This window comes from Drosophila yakuba, chromosome 2R (genome assembly GCF_016746365.2).
Source record: "Drosophila yakuba strain Tai18E2 chromosome 2R, Prin_Dyak_Tai18E2_2.1, whole genome shotgun sequence".
Taxonomy (NCBI): Eukaryota; Metazoa; Arthropoda; class Insecta; order Diptera; family Drosophilidae; genus Drosophila; species Drosophila yakuba.
Window position 1 is genome coordinate 12,851,141 of NC_052528.2, and position 23,270 is coordinate 12,874,410.

A 23,270-nucleotide genomic window follows, 5' to 3' on the forward strand; every position below is an offset into this window, starting at 1 on the left:
AGTTCTTTTGTATGCATGATCTTCATGGTGCGTATCACAGGAAGTTGGATCCATTATGAGCACTAAATCATAAACCAACAAACTGCAAGTAAGAAAAAATATATAAATAAATAACATAAGTAACGATTTTAAAGTCGCAGATTGATCTCTAGCGGAATCAGAATTGGATTAATTCTCTAATTCATACTAAATATTTATTATACCCGTTACTCGTAGAGTAAAAGGGTATACTAGATTCGTTGAAAAGTATGTAACAGGCAGAAGGAAGGGTTTCCGACCATATAAAGTATATATATTCTTGATCAGGACCAATAGCCGAGTCGATATGACCATGTCCGTCTGTCCGTCTGTCCGTCTGTCTGTCCGTCCGTATGAACGCTGTGATCTCAGGAACTACAAAAGCTACATAGTTGAGATTAAGCATACAGACTCCAGAGACATAGACGCAGCGCAAGTTTGTCGATTCATGTTGCCACGCCCACTCTAACGCCCACAAACCGCCCAAAACTGCCACGCCCACACTTTTGAAAAATGTTTTGATATTTTTTCATTTTTGTATTGGTCTTGTAAATTTCTATCGATTTGCCAAAAAACTTTTTGCCACGCCCACTCTAACGCCCACAAACCGCCCAAAGCTGCTACGCCCACACTTTTGAAAAATGTTTTGAAATTTTTTCATTTTTGTATTGGTCTTGTAAATTTCTATCGATTTGCCAAAAAACTTTTTGCCACGCCCACTCTAACGCCCACAAACCGCCAAAAACTGTGTTTAAGACTCCCCTTCTCCCTTCCACTAACTGAGTAACGGGTATCAGATAGTCGGGGAACTCGACTATAGCGTTCTCTCTTGTTTTGTTCTCAGTAGCTTAAACTTTCTTTTTCTTAAAGACAGCCTAAAATCGTTCTTTAAATCATCGCATAGAATCATTGATCTTAATGAGTCTCACCACATCACCTTTCATGTCCCAAGCGTGTGTGGTACTCCTGAAATACGGATGAGTGGATGGCACAACAAAGGATCCATTGCCAATGTCGTCACCCGCTGCCAAGGCACGAGAATCTCCGCTTCTGGACACGTTTCTCACGGTGCACCAAGGAGCTGTGCTGAGTGGTGTGCGTTGGTTGTCCCGCTGCTGAGAAACCAAGTGGAAACTGCAATTCGCAGGGCACCTTGGGAGAATCGAAATCGCCTCGAGATCGCGCCCCTTTTGACGGACCCCCCATACGCACGTGCGAAAATCGGCTATAAAATAATTGACTTGACTTTATAATTGCAACAGGCGAGCGGGGAGGGCAACAAAATAGAGGAATCTATCACACTGTGAGCAGTCGGCATGGGTTCCTTTGCTGCCAGGCTGCTGAGCTGTTGGGCTGCTGAGCTACCGGGTTCCCTGGCTCTTCAAAAGGCACCCAGAAACGCTCGTGATTGGTGCCGGGCCTGGAGTCTCTAGGGGATGGAAGCGAAGCAACCCCCAAGGGAATAAGTTCAGCACTGATAGATGGTTCACTGCTTGGATGGCTGGGAGTTCTTGGGTGACTCTGCTCTACCACCTCAGCTACCTCAACTACCTCGACCACCTCCTCCTGCCCTCCGCGATTCTGATTGCTCTCTCGCAATCTCTGTCGCTCTTTTATTGTTCGCGACTGCGCCGTGGACATACCATTTTGTTTTAAGAGCTTCTGTTTTGATGCCACCTTTTTTTGGGCCAGCATTCAGTCAGTTGCCGACGCTCAAGGCACAAGGATATTCGCTGCGCTTGCCAGGACTCGCTGGCTGTGACAGAAAGAACCAAAACAAATCGCTTTGGCGCGAAACGGAAGCCGCAAGGCGAACGAAGCCCACTCACGCCAATTCCAATCACATCAAATCAAATCAAATCAAATCGAACTAAAGCCAAAACGGAAACGGAAACAGAAACAGAAACTTAAGCAGTGATTTAAATAGCCAACGTGGCCATGTCCCGACGCAAACAGGCCAAGCCGCGCGCCTGTCTCAAACGTAAGTTGGGCGCCAGTGGTCAGTGGTCAGTTGCCGGACTCGAATCCCCAGGTGGCCACCAACTGACATGGTCTCCATTTCCATATCCTAAGTGTGTTCCTGTTTGTCCCTTCGCTTACGTGTGTGTACTCCATGTGTTTGTATGTGTGTGTGAGAGTGTGTGCGTGCATCTGATTGATTTGCTTTGATAAACCCCAAAAGGGGGGTGGACACAACATTACTCTGCCAAACTTTGCTCGCGGGACCGCAAAATGTGACAAATGCAAATGGCCTCGGCCTGCGATGGCCCACCATCCGGTCCGGTTGGGCTATTGCCCATATCCCCTGCCCTCCACTTTGGCGCTTCCAGCTCTCGACTACCGACTCTCGCTCGACCGGAGGCTACCATGCCGTACCATTCCAATCCCATTCCGAGCCCAAACCGGCTGCAGCCCAGCAGCTTGCAGGCATTGGTCAATCCCCAGGGATCAACACACCTAACTGTCAGTGATAGAGAGCGACCAAGGGGGGGGCACAGTGGATGAGGGAGCCCTGGTGGGGATCTGGTTGGGCGAACGGCTGGAGGGGTAGAGGGGCGGCAAAGGGACGGGGACGGGGGCAGGTGCTCTGGGGGCCAGGAGACCCCCGAAACCCAAACAAACCCCCCAGCATGAGGTTGAAACATTGAGTGTTCTGGTGAACCAACAAGTAAATGGTTAACAAAAGCTGCTCCACGACAAATGGGGGATACGCTTTCTTTAAATATTTCTATAAAATATTGTGGTTACGTAAAATATTCAACCAACTTCATTTTGAGCACCAAATTGGTAATACATGATTTTTGAGTCAGATTATTTTTGTATCCTCTTAATTTTTGAGATTTTGTTTAATAAGCTAAGACATATTTTGCTACAGTTTAAACTATAGTGATTATAATACATTTTTCCTGTTAAATTGTTAGTTTTATAATTAATAATACTTACATATATCTAACAATGTTAAGTTTTATGGTAGAACATCTAGAAGTGGTAGGCATAGATTTTGGCCCAAAGGAAACATTTAGAAGGGCATGAAAGGCGGCTTGGCCAAAACGCAGCATTGTCCTTTGCCGCTTGAATATTTTTGTGTTCTGGCTGGGACTGCGGTGCAGTTTTCCGATTCGGTTCCATTTTCCGTTCTGCGGCCGGGCAAAGCCAAGGCAACCAAAGTGCCGTTAATTTTTAATACAATTCCAAATTGTGTCAGTGTAAATAACGGCAGAGCAGAGCAGAGCAGCGCAGCGCAGCAGCAGCGGTAGCAACAACAATGATAACAAATAAAATTGACAATAAATCCAATGCACACATGTGCATGAGGAGGTTGGAGGGTGGGGTGTAAGTGGGTGGTTAGTGGGTGGCCAGCTGAGGGGATCTGAGGCCCCCAAGGACGACTGGCGCACACACAAACTAACTCTCCACACACACATAGAGATTGGGTGGCAGAGAGAGAGAGAGAGGAAGGGAGAGAGACAGAGAGAGATATCCTCATGCTGGGGCATGGAAATTTCCCCAACGTATAAAAAAGCGAACTTTGGCTTGCTCTTTTTGCAGCCTTCTCTGTCGCACCAATGTGCTCGGCGAGGGGCGCGCGAAAAAAGCACAAAACACAGAAAACCCATTGCCATGTATTTCTCAGGGGAGTCGGCAACGGCTCTCTGGCCAATCCCCTCGAGAAAAGCGCCGGGCAACGAGGCAGCAGCAACAACACCAACAACAACAACAGCAGCAACATCCAACGGCAGCAACAGCAACAAACATGCGCCAACTCCCTGGGGAGTTTTCATTTGTTGACGGCGTTGCCAGCCAGTTTGCCTGTATGTACATATGTATGTACATATCTATAGGTATATCTATAGATCTATATGTACATACATATATGCCGCACATATAGGTGGCACAAGCTCAGCTATTTTCATTGACAAGCCACAACAACACGCTTACATCCTCTATTGCAGAAAATATGAGCCCACAAAAGGGAAGATATACGTTTTCCGAAAACTTCTTGAGCATCTATAAAAAAATATACATTGACCAAAGTTTTGGTCAGTTACAAAAATCTGACTAGTAACTTAGGTATTAAGTTGATGCAAATGTGTAAGAAAGAAATATTTATTTTAAATTTATAACTTTATTTTTAGCGATTAGATCGCTTTTAAACTTCGTATATTTAGAGATTTTGGTTTATAGAATTGATTGTAAGTTCATCACCGTATTTTTTGTAGCAGCTTTGTGACCCCCGATTGATTAACCAGTAGCAACAATTCCCGATTACCCTCCCAGCCAACAGCCGTAGTGAGTGGTATGCATATTTTTAGCAGACACTGTCTGCCGTAAAATGCTTTAAAATGCCGGCTTCTGCTGGGGAATTCCCTTGGCTAGGCGAAAGGCTTAGGATTCCAGCTGCCATAAGTTGTCGTTGCCTTTTGGCTCCCTTTCCGTCACCCCCCTCTGTCAGTTACCAGTTATCCTGTTCGCCCCACCCCTTTCCCGCTGGCCCACCAGTTCCGTTTCACCTCATCGTCAACGTGAGCGCGAGTCCTTGGTGTATTGGCAAAATATTTGCCATTGCACGGCAAAATCGCGCGCCAAAAATAGCAGCAGCGGCAGAAGCAGCAGCAGCAGCAGCAACAGCGGAATAAGGATCTCAGGATCCAGGAGCTGTAGTGGGAATCCGCTGTGGGCATAGGCTACCATGTGCAATGGCTTCTGCTCCTGCTGGCACATAATGTGGGATATTGGCTGCGTCTAATGGTAACTAGTTTGGTAAATAGAATTTGCTCTGGGCCATGGCAATGAGTGGGTGGTGGATTGGGCGCTGTGGTGCCCGGGTGGCAGGGTGGCTGGGTGGTGTGAGGTGGGGCAACAGGGTCGTGGGGCGTCTTGGGGATTCGCCGGAAGGCAACAACACTGCAAACGACATTAGTGACGGCGGTGGTGGTGGTGGTGATGGTGGCATTTTGACAGCTCTGTGGATTCCTCGGCACTCACACATGAGCGGCAGTTGTTTAGTTTTGGCTTAAGGATTTTGGTGGGGGGAGCTAAAGTGGCAGCAGTAAAAACTAACAAAACAAAGGAGGCGATTTCGAAATAAATTAGCTGGTTGTAATTTAGATGAGGTTTGGAAAATCATAATAAGTAAAGACTGATGGAAGTGCCAAAGCTAGCTATTAATTAAGCGATGCAAAGATATACCTAGAAACCAGAATTCATTGCATACCTTGATATCTTATATTATTAATTCAATTTTGTTTTATTAAATACTAACTGGATTAATAAATATTTTACATAATATAAACAATTTATATTCCAACATGAAGTGGATTAGCTAATGGTAAATTCAACCAATTCTGTGGTATTTATAGCTGAAAAACCTTACTAGCAACGTAATGAAAGGCCTAAATTGGCCAATAAATGAGCCAATATTGGCAGCACAACTTTTTGCTTAAGCTGACCACCTTTAGTGGTCATATGCACTGTTTTTCGCCAATGGCCAGCGATCTCTTTGGCCATGTTTTCTCGGGTGGCAGCTTCTGACATTTATCTCTTGTTCCAGCAACTATTGATAAAATTTATTGTTGGCGCTTTTAACAACACCTTCGGGTTTGTTATTTCATTATTTTTTTAATACCACACTCACACACACACACACACACACACGTGTACACACTCCGGTTCGAGCCATTATAAAAGTTGCAAGCGCGCTTTGTTTTGGCCAACCACCCCGCCCATCGCCGCCCATCGCCACCCATCCCAATCCACGCCCACCACCCCCCGAATGCCTCCCCAGCTGCTCAGTGGTGCCCTCTACACACGCTTAGTAGCCGTTTGGGAGCTGGAAAAGTGGCAAGCGTCGGGGTATTTGGCGGGAAAAAGGGAAATTCCGATGCGGAATGGGGCGGCGATGGCAGTGGCAACGGATTGATGGGTCAAAGGGGACGACGCTTATTATTACGTTTACAAATAAGTGTCTGTGCATGTGTGTCTGTGTGTCTGTGTGTGTGTGTGTGAGTGTTCCAGTGTCTCTGTGTGTGTGTGCACCTTTTTGCTGCTGGTGGTGGTGGGGGCGTGGATGTTTGAGTAAAACGCTTAAAAACATGCCATTGCCGAAAAACAAGTAAGAAACACTCTCACATGCGGGCACTTGTGCCCCACACTCACTCACACACACACCACTTATTCCCCCCCCAACACACTCTCACATACACACATGCGAGGAAAGAGGGGGCTGGAGAAGGGGAGGGGGAGGGATGGCAACCCAGCGACCGAGTGCGAAATGCACTCTGGGGGGCTTTAAACAAAAATGAAAATCGCTTGCATACATATGGGCGCTTACACACACACAGCAGCGTGTTCAGCGCACACACATACGTGCACAGCGAGAAACATTTTTCGAAAAATTTAAGTTCAATTTAAATGAATGAGGTTTTAGGACATAGGCATAATAATATAATAATAATATGATTCAAAAGTGCTATAATTGAAACAGACTGAAATTTATTTTTAAGCGATCTTAACACTTTATTTATATAAATACATCTATAAAAAAGGCAGCATTTATAAGTCCTAATATTGAATGATTTTAAAACCCTCAAAAATAAGTTAAGGATATTAAATCTTCAGCTGAATTAATTTTGCTCAGTGTAGCTATATCCTTTTTGGCTTGCACAAAAAGAACTTGACTTGCTGCTTGTGTTGTTGCTGCTGCTGTTGTTGTTGTTGCGGTGCTTCGACAATTTTAACGACCATAACTGGTTCTCACCCCGTTCGCCCTGATATATCCCACACCCTGCCCCTCCCCCCTCCTGCAGCCACCACGCGCATTTATTTTAAAATACGCGGCACTTCCGCCGCAAACGGCACACAGTTGCCCCACTTCCTCCGCCCAGCCCCCCTCCATTCAGCACCCAAACCCACCGCACCACCGCGCCGTCAACCTCCAAGTGGCTGCAGCATTCGGCTTCTTCATATGGAAATAATAACCAAATGTTCTTGCGCCGCCCATCGCCCATCGCCTGACTCCCATTCGAAGCCCCCGCCCAGCGTGGTGACCATACCCATGCATAATGTTCATTTCCATGGCGATTCCTTGCGGTGTGATTCCGGCATGTCCTTTTGGCCATATATTTCAAGTCCTTACCTTCCTCGCTCGCGGTCACCAATACGAATTGGTCACGCGCAGCCTTCCGACTCCAGTACCTCTTTCTTTTCAAGATTAAAAAGGAAAGGAAGTTGTGTGTCCTTGCCTACAATTTTTGGAGAATTTACGATAAGAAAAGTTAATAATTTATTGTAGTATATTCACCAACAAACAAAATAATATATTCAATTTACTAGAAAGCTGTCTGAAATATATCTGCCTAAATTCCAAATAATTATAATCTAAATAGCTGTTGAAAAGTAATAATTAAGTGATAGAGGGGATAATTATAAACAAGCTGCCTTTGAAATTTTATTAAAACTCCCAAGTTTAAATATTATCCCAAATCAAGCATACAAATGACTTTTTCATCTGTGGCTGTCCCAAAATGAAAGGGAATCCCTCCCATACCAGGACATCTATCTTGCCCACTCCTGATCATCCCATCACTGGCGACTGGAGAAATGTATGAAAAATTCAATTTAATTGCGCAATTACACATGTTACACATTTCCATTTTCCGGAGCTCCTCTTCTGGCGGACCAGTTTCCGTTTCCGTTGTTGCACCCTTGCAATTACTTTTGAGTCGGAGAGCACTCGGTTTATGGTTTTCTTTTTGTGAGTTGGGTTGAGGATGGTGGAGGATGGGTACAACGACACCCACAAGGCACACGGGCAGAGGCCATCGATCAGGTGGCGGCTTTGCCGGAATAGCCATCCAAGGAGTCTGAGTTTTGAGCTATTGGCGTGGCCAGGTGAGGGGGAACAATAAAACACGGAGCGTGTAAATAGAATTTTTGGCCCGATGGCCGCCCGGGGAGTGCTTTGGCATAATCTGCATGAGCCGGTGGCATAGCACCCGATGTCTGGGCCCACATCCGACTCATAGCAATTTGTGCGAGTGTTCGAAGTGTTATCAATTGATTAGCTTTAATTTATACAAGTATAAGCATTGAGGAAATAATTTGTTCTCAATTGCATGCGATATGACAATCGAAAATCTGATCAACGGGCACTTAGACCAATACTTTGGCTGCCTAAAAGTGTGCTATTAAATATTTCACCACAACTACCTCCTCATTTCATGAATGTTGGTGAGGAACTGAACAGATTACACTTCATTATTGGGCGCATTTTTCTTATAATATCCAACATGTACGCATTCTTTGCAGTTGGCGAGAAGGAGGATGAGGAGAACACCGGACTGCTGGAGCCCAAGGAGGAGCTGCTCAGCGGCGACGAGGACAACGAGGATAATGAGGACGACAACGAGGACGAGGAGGTGGCTGATGAGGTGGCGCCCGAGGGAGGAGGGGGACAAGAGCCGCCCCAGCTCGAGCCCAATGAATCACAGCAACAAAGCTGGCCAACAGCTGATGAGCCAGCGGCCCCAGCTGCAGTGGCAAAAGAAGAAGAACTCGGAGAGGAAGAGAAAGAGATAGGGGAAGGATCAGAAGAACTACAACACCCACGGGATGAGGTAGTTGCATCTGATGCTGCTGCCAATGCCAACGGACACTGCAAGTCCTCTGGTAAGTTTGACTTCAATTTGCATATTTTATTGCCTCTAGCCGAAAGATATATCCCTGTACATATATCTGCACGTATACATATACACTGCTATGGCACACGTATGTAAACTAACCAGCATCCTCTGGCATTGCCTCAAGTCCATCGCCGTCGTCTTGGGCTTCCCCTGGGTCGTTCACATGTCCGGCTAATAACTCTCGACAGTCTCATAAATAGCAAATGTAAGGTTTTTGCTCTTGCACGTTGTTGTGGTCGGAGTTGAACCATCTTAGGCCCCACATCCGCATCTTCCGGCTCCCCCTGGCCACTGGGCACTGCTCACTGGTCACTGGTCACTGGTCACTGGACACGTGAGTCCTCGCCCCTCAGGTTTTGGTCTATTTTGGTGTCTTCACAATGACGGTTTAAAAGTGTGGAATGCTCCTGGAAATTGGATAAGGTTAATCACATTGAAGGGCTCAATACAGGGTGCTGTATGGTATTTCGGAATAATTAGGATGTTATAAACACCCTTTACCGAATAATACCTATATTATATCGGACGCATAATTAAATGCTAAAGATTATATAAATTAGTGATAAATTCTAAGAACATATACATCATTGGGAAATTCGGAAAAAGTGGTTTTTAAATTTCCGCTGAAAAGTAGGCAACGCATTACCATACATATTTGTTCAACAATGCGCGCACACCCTGTATATGTGGGCTATCCCCATTGGAGCCGCTGCCTGGTCACATCAACTTTGATGTCTCCATGAGGCCCCATACATACATCCGTATCTCAATATGTGTCTGTGAGCGTATGCCCCATGTATTCGGTATTCGGTATTCCTGTGCGTCATTGGATTATGGCACTTGGGTGTAAAGCCATCGATTCCAATGACCAAAGCGCTGGCTGGCTGGCCGTTATGGCCGCTGCTGTCTGACAATAATAAAACAAGCTCCATGTTTTAAATGGAACGTAAACACACACATGCCAGTGTATGGGTAGTACCCACACACACCCATGAGCTGTAACACACACACACACGCGAGACGTGTCGGTTCATTATTTGTTGCTCTTTTCTGGTTTTCTGTGTGTTTCTGGCCAGGCCGGGCGGCGAATTCCCGCGAGTCAAGACGACGGCATGGAGAACATCATCATCAACTAGAACCTAGTCGGGCGCCCAGTGCCCAGCGTCCCTGATACAGTCGTACATCGCTAAGACGTACATTAGTTTCTTTATAACTCACATCTTTAAATAATGAAAGCACTTGAAATATGTGATATGAAGTTGGAAAAATAGTAGTAGGCTAAAAATTAACATACAAAGCTGTCAAAAGCATGCAACATTACTTCTTACAACATCTTACTACAACAAAAAAGAAGTATATCCAAGTTAGGAACCTATTTTGAAGTTAGAAACAGAGAGTCAATTTGATCGCGTTCGAGTTATGAAAGTTGGACTGTATTTGGCATGCGGATGCGATTCGGAAGGTCTGGGTGCCCTGGATTGTAGTTGCCGGCTACCTGGGAGCGCCAAGCCTCCATCCACTCGCACTCTGTGTACGAGTATGTGTGTGTGCCCGATTTTGGTGTGTGCGAGGCTTTAACCTCACTGCGAACTCTTCGGGACTAACGGCACTACGGAGGACCAAACTTTATCACCAGTGCGCGCCTCCTGCACACGCCGTCCCTTTCGCTCGCACGCGCATATTATATGACAAGTACACGCTGCTGCACTGCGTCCGTTTACTGCTGCTGTTGCTGCTGCTGCTGCTGCCGCTTTTGGAGCTGCTGGAGCTCGTGGAGCTGGTGGAGCTGCGCTCGTCCTGCGAGGCCCTCTGGTGGGTTGTATAATGTTCTAAGGGGAAATCGAGAGGCTGTGATAAGTTTGGGGATCCGAAAATTGTCTTTCTGCTCCGTGCTGTGCCCGCCGCACTTGTGCGCCCGTTGTTGCTGCTTGCTGCTCCTGCGACGCTGGTTGCCAACGAGAAACCCGGCGAGAATGAATTGGCCCTTTTGTGCGCATCACCAGCACCACGGTGGCCCAACTTGAGGGCACTCCAAACAGTGGGGCCAGCGCGCTGGGTAAGTGGGTTAATGATTGGACAAATAAATGACACTGTTGAGGAAAACACAAACATGCAGCATTAGGTCCTTGCTAAGGATTCCCATTCCAACAGTTGTGCTTTTAATTAATGGATCTTGGTGCCACTTCAGTGAAGTCCGTCTGGTTAAGCTCTTACTCCTAACACTTCCTACAACTGATGTATTCCATAATTTATCTTTCACCTAAACAAGTACTTTCCGTCATACACCCAACCCACTGTGCGCCTGCCAAACTCACACCTTTGCACTCACACCCACACACTCAGCCATTTAAACACATGTGTGTCGTCTATAAAGTTCCCTGCCTCGTTCACTCGCCCGATTCTAATATGAATTCTGCTGCTTATAGATTATATTTGTGTAAAGTTTTATGTTGCAATATTTCGGCTGACGTCGGTTGAGGGGGCGTGGGTGGGTGGAGCTTCATGAGAAGATGCCTCGACGACGACATTTCCGTGGGGAGCAACCTTGGTGCGAATAAAAATTATACATTGCCATATAAGCGGGCGAGACGAGGTACAGTAGACAACAAAGAGTGGGGACGCCTGCTCCCCGAAGGATCCAAGGTGTCTCCGTCCCTCTCCCACTCATGTGTGTGTGTGTGTGCGTGTGTCTGTGTGTGCGTGCGTTTATGTGTGTGTGTTTCTAACTTTTGCCAGCGTGTTTATTGGTATGTTCATTGGGGAACATCTTGAGACCGAAGGAGAAAGCGGGAGACAGCTTCTTGTTGCATAGCGAAGTTGCTCATTTTGCCATTATTATTCCACTGTGTATTGAAAAATGAAACAAAAGTGAATTATCGTCTTTGTCGCTATGACTCTTTCACCCGCCTCCTGCTCCACATTCTTGATACCTACACACACTAACTAAAATGTCGCCAGGTGTAAAGAGATGTAATATCTTTATATCGCAGTTTCAGTATTATAACTAATTATAGTAAATTTCCCAAGGTAATAGTTAATTCTAAATATATCGTTTTTATACTATCAGCTTAAAGCATAACCTACATATTTGCTCAGTAAACACTTTGACTCGTAACAGATTTTCTGAAAAAAATTAGAAGAACACGTTACATTCGCTGACAATCCTTAATATGCCACACGTTGCTTCGATTGCAAAGCACAGGGAGTACTGTACCTTTAATCGATTGCGGTGGGCGATCGATAAATATACAAATTGCAGCCATGGAAATGGTGATGACGATGACCATGACCAATTCGGGCCAATTCCCCGTGCATACATAATTCATTTATCACTTCATAATTGCATCAGAGACATATCCGAGTCCCACTTTCCCGTAGGCACTTCACCCTGCCCCGCTCCGCTCCGCCCCTGACCACAGACCCCCACGCCCTTCCCCTCCCCTACGCTCCGCTCACCACACCACACCTCCCCGTTACCGTAACTTCGGTTCGATCACATGCACGTCGACGGTTGCCTTTATTATTTCGCCTTTTTTGCAATAATTTTCAAACAGAAACACACAAAAAGCATTTGCGCAACAATTCCCCAAGGATCCCCGGCGACGACGATGGCAACGAAGCCAAGGCAAAGGAGCGCTGTGTTTCACCAAGGCAAAGGGGGTGGTGGCGGCAGCTCGGGACTGGGATTGGGGTCTGTGGAGTGGAGGGAGCAAACGAATCGAATTAAGAGCCACCACACGGTAGGTGGTCCCACTTCGCAGTGGAGCTGAGCAGAGCAGTGCTGTGTTGAGCTGAGCGGAGCGGAGCGCCCGCTTCAGTCTTTGTCCCACGGGATTGGCGCAGTCCGAGTTCGACTCCCATCTCCCATCTGCCATTCTCCGCACTCCTTTCCCCTTTGTACCATTCTTTTGTCCCACCACGGCGATATTGTTGCTGTTGTTGTTGTTGTTGACAGTGGTGGCGAACCACACTCAAATAAAAGCGATTCGGCTCCCAGAGTACCACAAATCACGAGTTGGGAATTATAAGCACAAAATCGTAATTTGTAACCATCATGCATTGAAAAATGGAAAGTTGCCTGTTCAAAACCATTAATCATACATCGGAATTAAGGTATTTCTTTGGAATTTATTCTTTATTTAAAAGAAAGGTACATAAACAAATTTGGAAATTTCAGAACTTACCGATAAATATTGTACCCAAATAAAACATAGTGAAATTTTCTGTGAAGGATTTATCTACCGTATGAAGAGCATAACGCCATCAGTTGGTAATATTGTGGTGCGATTTAAGCAACCCCCACCCTGGGGAAATCCACAACTACGCCCCTGATAGGATAGTACTCTTCTGGACTTTGTCCGCTTATTTCGCTGCCGTTGTTGTTGTTCTCGTAGGCGGCGCTTTGGGAAATCTGAGCGAGTGCAGCTTGCAGCGGCTCCCAAAGTGCCAGCATGCATGGTGTGCTTGTGTGTGTGTGTGTATGGGGGCGGAACAGAGTGGGTGGGCGTGGCCAAACAACTTCACAATAATCAGCAGCTGCACCACAAAGCCCCGAAAGTCGTAAAAATGGCCGCAAGATGGCGCTAGTCGGATATGCAAATTTCGTTCGATTTATGGTCGCCAACCACACACACACACACACACATGTGTGGATATATCCTGCCACACACACACACACGCACGCACGGATAGCTGGTTCATTAACATGATTCGCGAAAGATGCGAGAGAGTCATAAAATTAGCCAGGCAACACCAGTCGATGGCTGACGATGGCGATGATGGTGATGGTGATGATGATGATGATGATGATGATGAATGCATTGCAGAACCTTCTCGCCTCTTCTCACTTGGATCCCCAGTTGCCACGCCCCCTTCATCAACGCCCCTTCATTGGTGTAGTGTCGAAAAATTTGCAAAACTCAAAGCAACAATTCGACGAAAGCCAATTTTGCGTCAGGCGAAGTAGGAAAAAGCAGAGCAGCGACCGGAGATGCATGTGGGCAGCAAAAGGCTGGGGGCGTGGCATATGACTCCCAACAGAGCGAATGTTGAATAATCATCAGGCATCATCAGAGAGACGGAGATACGGCGGGAAAAGGGAATGGGAGTCAAAGTCGTCGTCATTTCTGCATATGCACTCTGAAAAAAAGGTGAAATGAATATTTATTTCATAAGTTTCATCAGATATAATGCTGTAATACAAGAGTTAGATAAATCTTTAGAATCATTGAATGGTCTGCCCAAAATAATTATTATTTAGCAACCCAGTATCATGGGGCAGATTTTCTTTCTGGCTTACCGCCCTTTTCTCACAGTGCACGGCGCACCGGTTGCCGAGGAGAAATCAACCAGGCGCGAGATGCGTTTTTGGCATGTTAAAAACTTGTCCCGTGCTGTTGCTGGGTCCAGGGTCCGTCCGCCAGATGGAGCCAGTCAGCCCGCACGTGCAACTCACACAACATTACATACCCGTCCGATACATACACACACACACACATGCAATCGCAGAGAGAAATTCGTAAAATTTTGTTTCCGCTGATGAAGTATTCCCCAGCTGCAGGACAAGGATTATTGGACGTGTGGCGGTCCAGGCCAGCTTCACTGGCAGCTTAGAGTCCTGCCAACCTCCGCATTCGTCCTTTTCCGCTATCCTCTCACACATTCTGTGTGCTTTATGTGCTGGCATGCAAAGTGGCATAAAAGCAGATCCACAGCTCCACAGCTCCACAGCCACAGAGCCACATCATCGAAACGTCGCCGAAACGACGAGCCATCAAGGAAATTCTCAAGCGCTTAGAATGTTGCAGAACCCATCGTCATCGCCATAGCATCTACCCACCTCCCTCACACTCTCCCACTATCTCACTCTATTTTCTTTTTTTTTTTTGTTCGAGATAGCAGCGCTACAGTGCTCGCGAAATTTCATTTTGTCATTAGAAACTAGTAAAAGCCGAATTCGCGAAAGTAGCTGGTGCTGTGAAAGCCTGATGGTCTATGGCTTGATGAGTTCATGTCGAAGGGTTTCACATTAGTTTGGGTTTTGAGGTTGTTGGTGGGTTTGAGGTTTGTAGGTGGAGTGAAAAGTTTGAGATATTCGGTCACTGTTCATCTACTACTGTTTCTAAAGTTTTTAACAACTTTGCTGTAAAACATTATTACTTAGCATATCTAACCCCTGAATTTGTGCTTGCCTGGTTTCTATTACTTCTGTGCCACAGTAAGACAATTTTATTTATTTTCCAATTAATGGCCTGACATTTCATCTATCCTTTTCATATTCACCAACACACTATTGCCACTGTCCTCCAGGTAACGCAACCCCATTAGCATATCCCTCAGGATCAGCTCCTTGGCTTGCTTGGCAAGACCCAAGTCAGACACTCACTCACGTGAGACATTGGGCACCCCACACTGTACCCACCAGGAGGCACGTCAAACGTTGCGTATGAGTAATGCCGAGCTGTGTGGCACTGTAGACAAACTTTCCCCCCTGCTCCCCCCCAATTACACTGCCTGCTGCCCAAGATTCGCAGCACGTGCTGCCAACAGCTGTTCCTTCGCAATGAGAGACCAAAACAAGGAGCTCTCTTCAAGAGAGAAAACTCCCTTTTGACAACTCTTAAATGGAGCATGCGCAGCTCGGAGTTGTACTCTTCCTTGCTCTTAACTTCTAGTGATTGGGAGGATACTGGGGGAGGGGAGGTGCCGTACATCGGGGCTTACTTGCCGGAGGGGGTATGGAATTATGGCACCCTGGGGCTTAGCATAATCAAAATTCCTTGCACTTGGGGATCCGGAAAGGGCATCCTGCTCTGCTCCGGCCCGTTTTGCCACCAAGCTATTTCCATCCAAGACGTCGAGGTCAAGTCCCAACTGCATTTGCCCCTTCGCAATCCAGGCTAAAATAAGCTTTTCCTTTTCGCTGCAGGCCACGACGAAGATGTGGTGGATGCGGAGGAGCCGGAGGATCTAGACCTGGACGACGAGCTACTCAGTCTCAGCGGGGACGAGGACTACGACGATGAGGAGTTGCAGAGCCTGGACAGCTTTTACTCAGGTAAGTGTTTGGTGTCACACCACACGTATGTGGCTGTGTGTATGTTTTGCCACATTTCTAGTCCCGACAATACACAGCATGCGTGCTGGAGCCATAACCATTGAAATTGGCGTTGGGGGTGTTATCCTGGCAGCCGGAGATGGCACTCCAGGGTGCTCTACACCTGTGCCGCGGGTGTCGTTTCCATATGCTGCGGTCCTGTGGCTGCCGGGCAGCCTAACTACGTTTTAAAAACCCCAAACAGCAATCAACACCAAGCTGAACTCGGGCCAGCATTCGGATTCAAGTTGGGACCATCTTCTGTATCTCCCCCTGTATCTCCTACTCCCTCCCAGCTCCCCCCTTGCGCCATCACTTTCCCATATCCTGGCTGCCGTTTACGAGCTGTCGAAGAGACTGAGAGACAGACAGAGATGCCAGAAATGGAGACCCGGCAGCATCATGAGCTACGGCCACGACATGACCTCTCCGCCACCTCTCCATCACCTCTCCCAACCATCCAGCCATCCAGTCATCCAACCATCCTGTGGACCATCTAGCATTCCCTCACACTTGGCCACATTTCTCTCTAGTGCCATTCCGAATGCTTTTTCTGTGTTATTTGTTTCGTTTTGTGGCGACTGCTATTTTTTCACAACTTCCTTCTTGTGCTTTTTGCCTTCGCTCTTCCTGCCACGAACAACGTCCTTCGTCCTTGCCGGCGGCAGCATTCTGAACCTGAACGGGCTGCCCATTTGCCGCCCCCTTTCATTCATTCATTCATGCACACAACTCAGTCTTCACTTGACTTCACTACTTGCCTCCTGCTCCGCAGCTAAATTTGCCCGGCTGCTAACTTGTCTGTCTTATCCTTTCTCTGCACTCTAAGAAAATAATGAAAAGTGAGTGTAAATTACAAACCGAAAGACATAGGTTTCCTTAATGCAAATTAAACCTAAATAAAATAGTTAAGTAACTTTTGAGTGCCTACATTATTTATTATGTATAGTTTTTCACTAACCAAACTTGTTCGAAAGTTCTCGCAGTGCAAGCATAGCACTCAACACTTGGCCAGCGCATCCTTCCTGATATCCTTGACTCCCCCCCCCCCTCTCCCGCCTTTCAGGACTCGAGGCACTTGTGGTTGGCTTTCCACCTCAACCCATTTGGCAGCTCCAAGGAAATCTCACTGGCTATTTGAGCACAATTTTGAAACGTTTTACGTTGTGTGTGCGAAGTGATTGCGGCTGCAAGTGAGCGGAGAAGGATGAGGAGCCCAAGGATTGCGGGGGGCCTCCTAAATGTATGCAATGAAATGCAATTAGTTGCAGTGGAACACCCCGTCTTGGCCTTGGCCCGTTGCAATCCAGGCAATCCTGCCACTTGCAGAAAAGAATACCTTAAGTTGGCAAAGTTTTTCGGTTCCAGTCACTTCATTTGTTTGTCTTGGCCTGGCCCGAGACTTCCGCTCGGAAGGACGAAAGGACGAAGGGACGCGCGTTGGGCTTAGGCTGTCCCTTTTGATTTATTAATTGCACGTGTAGTTCAAGATGAGACAGCGAAGACAATTTACCATGCTCGTATGCAAATAGTTTTAGAGCTTCCTTTTGATGCGACGCAATTAATTACACATTTGTCTTACAAGACAAACAGAGAGTTGGCCCCTTCCTCGCGTCTCGAGGCCATAAATAATTGCTCTGGTCAAAGGTTTTTGGAGCTTGGGATGGCAGTTTCTTTCGTGGGTCGTGTGGAGTCGAAACGAGAGGGCTTGAGTCTTGGGGATTGCTTAAAGTGGCGAATTCTCACAGCACTTGAACCGTTGCTTTCCCAAGAAGTCGTCTCATCATCAGCGCAAATTGCTTTACGCACCGCACACGGAGATAGAAATCAGTGTTTTTGGGGGAAAACTGGTTAGGCCGGCGAGATGACATCGGCACGGTTAATGAACCGCTTCTTCTCCAGCTTAGTGTGTGGCACTCAAAAGGGCCAAGTGACTACTACGGATCAATGCGATCATCACGTAGAGCACTCTCCGGCTCCCGAAGATCCAGCCACCGTCGCGTAACTGGGTCACCGGGCTATCCTAAGTACAAATCTAATGCGTTTTAATTACAGCCGCGGACCAGCAAAATGTCCACAACTAAAGTTCCTTACACCGCCGACAAGTCATTAGAAAGTTTTCGCTGCTTTACGCGGCTCTCGGGGGGAGGAGCCACCTAAAAAGGAAGCGCTGACATTCACACACTCTTCAAACCATTTTTGGCTTTCTTAGCAAAATCACATATGTATATTTCAGGTACTAAATCACTTAGATGTGTTCGTTGTTCAGGTGGTTGGATGTGAGGGTACAGAGATCGAATGCAATCGAGATATGAAACATATACGATAAATAGGGAATAATGATCCATAATGATTCGATTTAACAGTACTATTTAAGTTTATTTCGAGTATATCCCTAACTTCCGTGCTTTAATATACATAGTTCTTAAGAGCATCCCACGAATTGCAGGCACCCACTCACCTTAGGGTATAAGGATCTCGAAAACTTTAACCCAACTTGTCCGGACAAAGTAATCGCAATCTCAGGTGTAAAAGCGCCGTGACACCGCAGCTAAACAAGCGGAAACAAGGCGAAAAAAGTTGGTCCTGCATCCTGGACTGCAGTGTCAGTTGCAGGACATTCCGCTGTGCTATCTTCTCTACCTGTAACCCACCATAGGCGCGTTGGCCAGGACTCTTGGCAATTTTTTTTCGCCAACTTTCGCCGGCTCCATGGCTCCATGGCTCCATCCTCATTGTTTTCGATCCCGCGGGCCATGGCCAACTGGGTTTCTGGCTCCGAAGTTATGACACGCCCAAGTTGCTGCTGCTATTGCCACCTTGGATGATTTATGCGCCTTTGGTGGTTCGTCCGCCTTTCGCCAAGTTTTTTTCTTGGTTTTTGGACCCATTCCCCCCGCGCGGTGTAAGCCGCACTGGAAAAGAAAACTTTCCGCGAAAGACGTTTTCATTTCCTTTTACGATGCAAAAATAAAAGCTGCCAAGCGTTCGTGTATCACATTTTTACCGCCCACCCAGCAGCACATAGCTCCTTGGTTTGCTCTCCCGGTTTTCGGGTTTTTTTCTTTTTTTTTTTTTTGGTGGCTCCCATGTGCATAGTTCTGGGTTGCTCCTCGTCCTTATGCGACTCCAAGGCGCAATTCCGCGTACGAAAATCCCAGGGGAACCCTTTCAGCTCTGCCATTCCGCCCTTCGCTCCAACACACACATACTCGCATACTCTGAATACATTTGGTTCGTCTCGTTTTTCGGGGATAAATTTGGGGTAATTTAAATGAAATACGCGTTGAAATGTTTCACATGCGAAATGTCTGCTGCTTTGGTTATTTGATCTTAAAGGATTTAATTTAGACATATTGTTATGGGCCAGCAGACTCAGCAGGTAACAAGCTTATAAATCTTGGTAAGCTTCGCACATCCCACCTCCCCCATTTGTCTGTCTGGGGATTTTGGTGTCCGGAGAATTGGGTTGAAAATTTGGATAACAACGCACGAGTTAAGTATCCAATTAGTAGTTGTGTGAAGGAGTTGTTTGCAGCACAATTGAAAACTCCCATCGGCACTTAAATGTTTAACTTATTAGATACGAAAGGTTGTTATCTTTTCTTGATGCTTTGAAAAACTATCTTTAGCGTGGGATATACCCATATATTATTCCTGCGCTGCCCTCCTTGCTCCTTAAAGATATTTCATCTATAATTCATTGACAATGACCTCCAGCTGGACCCCATCAGCTGTCCTCACCCTCAGCTTCCATCATCATCGTCCCGCCGCAATTCCCCCACTTATTAGTCAAATGCCAAATGTGAGGGGCAGTAACTACCTTGGCAATAAAATTATTTTATGATTATTATCTCCATCAGCCAAACTGGGGACAAACGAAAACCAGAAGCAGAAAACAGTGTCGTAAACCCAATTCCAAAAGAACCCCGTTATCATGCCACTTGAATCGCCGTGAAGTTCTAGTTTCCGTCTTCCGAGTGGCGTTGAAGAACTCCAGCGGAGATATCTGCGACCGGAATCGGTTTCGGAATCGGAGCAAGTACAAAAGAGCTCGGATGTGGCAATCGGACATGTTAATCTGGTTTCTGGACTTCACTTCACTTCTCTAACTTCACTTACTTCCCTCCAATGCATTTCAATTTTCTGGACTCGTTCGCAGACCCACGAAGTTTATGGCGGCTGGCACGCGTGCGATTTTGATGGCTGGATGGTCAAAGACCGTTTAGCCAGTTTAGGAGTGGCAGCTGTGGGGCATTGTTCTGGCTCCCAGTTAAAGCCACAAAACTGTGTAGCACGTGCCACCGCTCATTTCCCCACTCCCCACTGCCCACTATCCCCACATTTCTGCGCTTCAATGGGTTTTCATTCCTGGGAGAGAGAGACAGTAAGAGCTGGTGCTGCCACAAAACAGGTGCGAAAGTCAATTATGGTCGGTTGGGCAGAGCGTCATCGAAATCGATTTGAGAAACCCTTTTCAAAAACGGATTTAGCCACCGCAGGACGCCCTCGACACGTCGCCAGACCCATCATTACCCCTTGACGGCCGATCAAGATCCCTGGCCCAGACTGATCCCCGATCACTTCTACCTGCCAACTGGCAACTGCAAACTGTACTGTCTGATTGATTTGTGTCAGCGCCTCGATCCCAAATTGAGACAAATCCCCGGCACTCCTTGTCCACCATTGAGGAACTTCATTTTTCATTGAGTAACTTGGCGATCAAGATGAGGCTGTGATGCAATGCGAAGGGATCATCATTATGGACCATTGAGCGAGCATGACTTGACAATATGCCAAAGAGGGGTCGGGTCATCATCGAAATCAGATTACGAGGATAATTGTTTGTTTGGTAAATATGTCTAAGAGTTGTCTCTAATGCGGGGCGGGCAACGCAGTGGGGATTCAGGTGAGGGGAAAGCTGAGAGGAGTAAAGTGGCCACCACGAAGGATGCGACTCCTCGCAGGAGTTGCGAATGTAGGTGAAAAACCATTAACATTGCTAAGTACGCACAGTTTTTATTTAGTGTGTTGGTTCATTTAAAATTTCAATCATCAGCAAGTCATATGTGCGTAAGTCCACGAGTAATGTCAGCGTTCATTAAAAATGATCCTTTGACACGAGCAAACCTTTTCCGGGCCCAATCTTGACCACCAAACGATTGCGGCTCTAATTAAATGTGTCCTCAGGCGACTGATTAATTGCGCCGTTAGCGCCGGAATGAGACCACGGAAAGATGGAAATCTGTGGAGACACATAGAACTCGGACTTAGGTCCGATGATGGGTTTTGGCTTTGGTTTTTGTTTTTTTGTTTGGATCTGAGGTCTGGGTCTGAGCTGTCAGGACATCAAAGTGACAATTTGAGTGACTTTTTCCGAGAATGGCTAATTTAAAATGCGCTGAAACAAAAGGACACTTTGGCTGCCGGCAGGACAATGGATGACATGCTGACAGGCCTCTCCTTTTCCACCTACCCAACTCCCAAGCAGGGCATATATTTTTATAATTTATCTATTATGCATGAGGGCGCTGGCGAAACCCTTTGGCTGTCAGCAAACACACACTTTCTCACACTAACACACACACACTCACACACACACATCAAGGACGACGAGTGACACATGAGGTCCTGCTGCTGACCAACTGCAAAGCTGGAAATCTCGTCGAAAAGTTCGGGCCGACTTTGCATTAGCCGCGCATTTAAAATGCACAGGAAAAGGATCGGGCAGCAAGGCTGGGCGACACAATTTACCTGTGCCGACACCCTTTCACCCACCGCCCAACCACCGCCCAAACACGGCCCAACCACCGCACCACCACCCAAAAATCCCTGCCATCCTGCCCACTTGTCGTGGCCTGTCACAAAACTGTCACTCAAACGTAATTAACACCGGAGATGGAGGACTAAAGTGGCTCAATGTCGAGCGGTGGTGGGGGGTATGGGTAACTTTTAACATTTTTCAGCCGAAAGTTGATTTTTCAGCGGCCAAGCTGGTAAATTGGGGGAAAATGTGCCTGGACATGAATAACATCTAAGGGCAATTAGAATTTAAAATGGAAAATGGAAAATCCAGATTCCCTCTTACAATTACGAAAATTGTTGTCGCACGGAAAACTTCTGCTTGTTCTGTCATTAAATATGTAGAAAGCGAAAAATTAACTTTAATTGCAATTTGATCTTAGGATTACCTTTGATAAATTCGTTTTGTGGGTTTTTTCGTTCTGACTTTTGACTTGCGACCAAGTTTCGTTTGAGCGAGGTCAAAGGTTAAAGCTTTCTGTTTGCCCGTTATTAGGTTAATTGGAAGTATTTGTAATTGAACACCGCTGTAATGGGACAATGATGTTCGAAAAGGGGTTTAGGACAACGAAGTGGTTAGGCTTTGAGGAATTGACAGTTGAGCTCGATTAAGCAAATGGAATAAAATTGTGATAAAATTGTGAATTAAAGTGATAATTTAATTGGTAATTATACGCTGTTAAGGTTACTCCAAAATATAACTGCATTTCAAAGAAAGCTTCCAGGAACTTACATTTATTTTATTAATTCATACGAAACTTATTAATTTTATGAAACATTCTTTCTGATAGAAAAGACTTGAAATTAAGATATTAATCACAACAATAAATATACTCAACTTTCCATCAATACAGAAGCATTTCACAAGAAAACCAGCTTAAAGAATTAAAAAATAATTGTTTGAGTCCCGTAGAAATGCAATCATTAACAACCTCACGAACCATTGCCATATGAAAATATGCTTTCTGATATAAAAGACTTAAATATTAATTATTTACATACATAAATATTAAAATATTAATCACAACAATAAATCACAACAAATAATCACAACACAGCTTAAGAGAATTAAAAATTAATTTTTTAAGTCCCGTGGAAATGCAATCATTAACGACCTCAATGTACCACGAACCATTGCCCAACCTCAAACCAAAGACTCAAACGACAAACCTGGCGACGTCGATTAGCAAATCGAGTGTTAACCGTTGAAAGCCGAGAAACCCGAATCGACAGCTCCATCGATAGCCATCTCTTTCTACATGTGCCGCTCATATACTGGCTCTTGTTGTTGTTGCTTTCTTTTTTGTTGTTGTTGTGCAAAAGCGGTAACAGCGACGCATGCGCCGGCAGAGAGCGCTGCGATTGGCCAACTCAGTCAGCCACCAATAGGAGTTGAGGTAAAAAAGAAAATTGAAAAAAAGCGTAGCGAAAAAAGAAGAAACAAATGTTAGAGTGGGGCTAAAATAGTGAAAAGTGATTTCTTAATTGCTCTAATAGTTCTACGGCACCTGACAAAGGATTTGGGCTAAAAGAATGGGAGGACGGACAGGTGCAAAGTGCGGAGCTTAAGAATGGATACACCTCAAAAAAGGCTTTATAGTATCAACTTTTACTTTTAAAACAAAATATTAATGAAATCCTCAATTCCGTTGAAATGTTAAAAAAATAAAATA

General features: G+C 46.0%; 1 protein-coding gene across 1 annotated transcript in view; it reads left to right on the forward strand.

Moving 5' to 3' along the window:
• Positions 1-1,735: 1,735 nt before the first annotated feature.
• The window catches only part of LOC6530392 (zinc finger protein 423 homolog), a 30,993-nt gene continuing 9,458 nt past the window's right edge, over positions 1,736-23,270 (forward strand). The window contains exons 1-3 of the mRNA XM_039372531.1: positions 1,736-1,999; positions 8,326-8,685; positions 15,628-15,756. Of these exons, the coding sequence (XP_039228465.1) occupies positions 1,957-1,999; positions 8,326-8,685; positions 15,628-15,756 (532 nt within the window). The 5' untranslated portion in view covers positions 1,736-1,956. The remainder of the gene's footprint in view (positions 2,000-8,325; positions 8,686-15,627; positions 15,757-23,270) is intronic.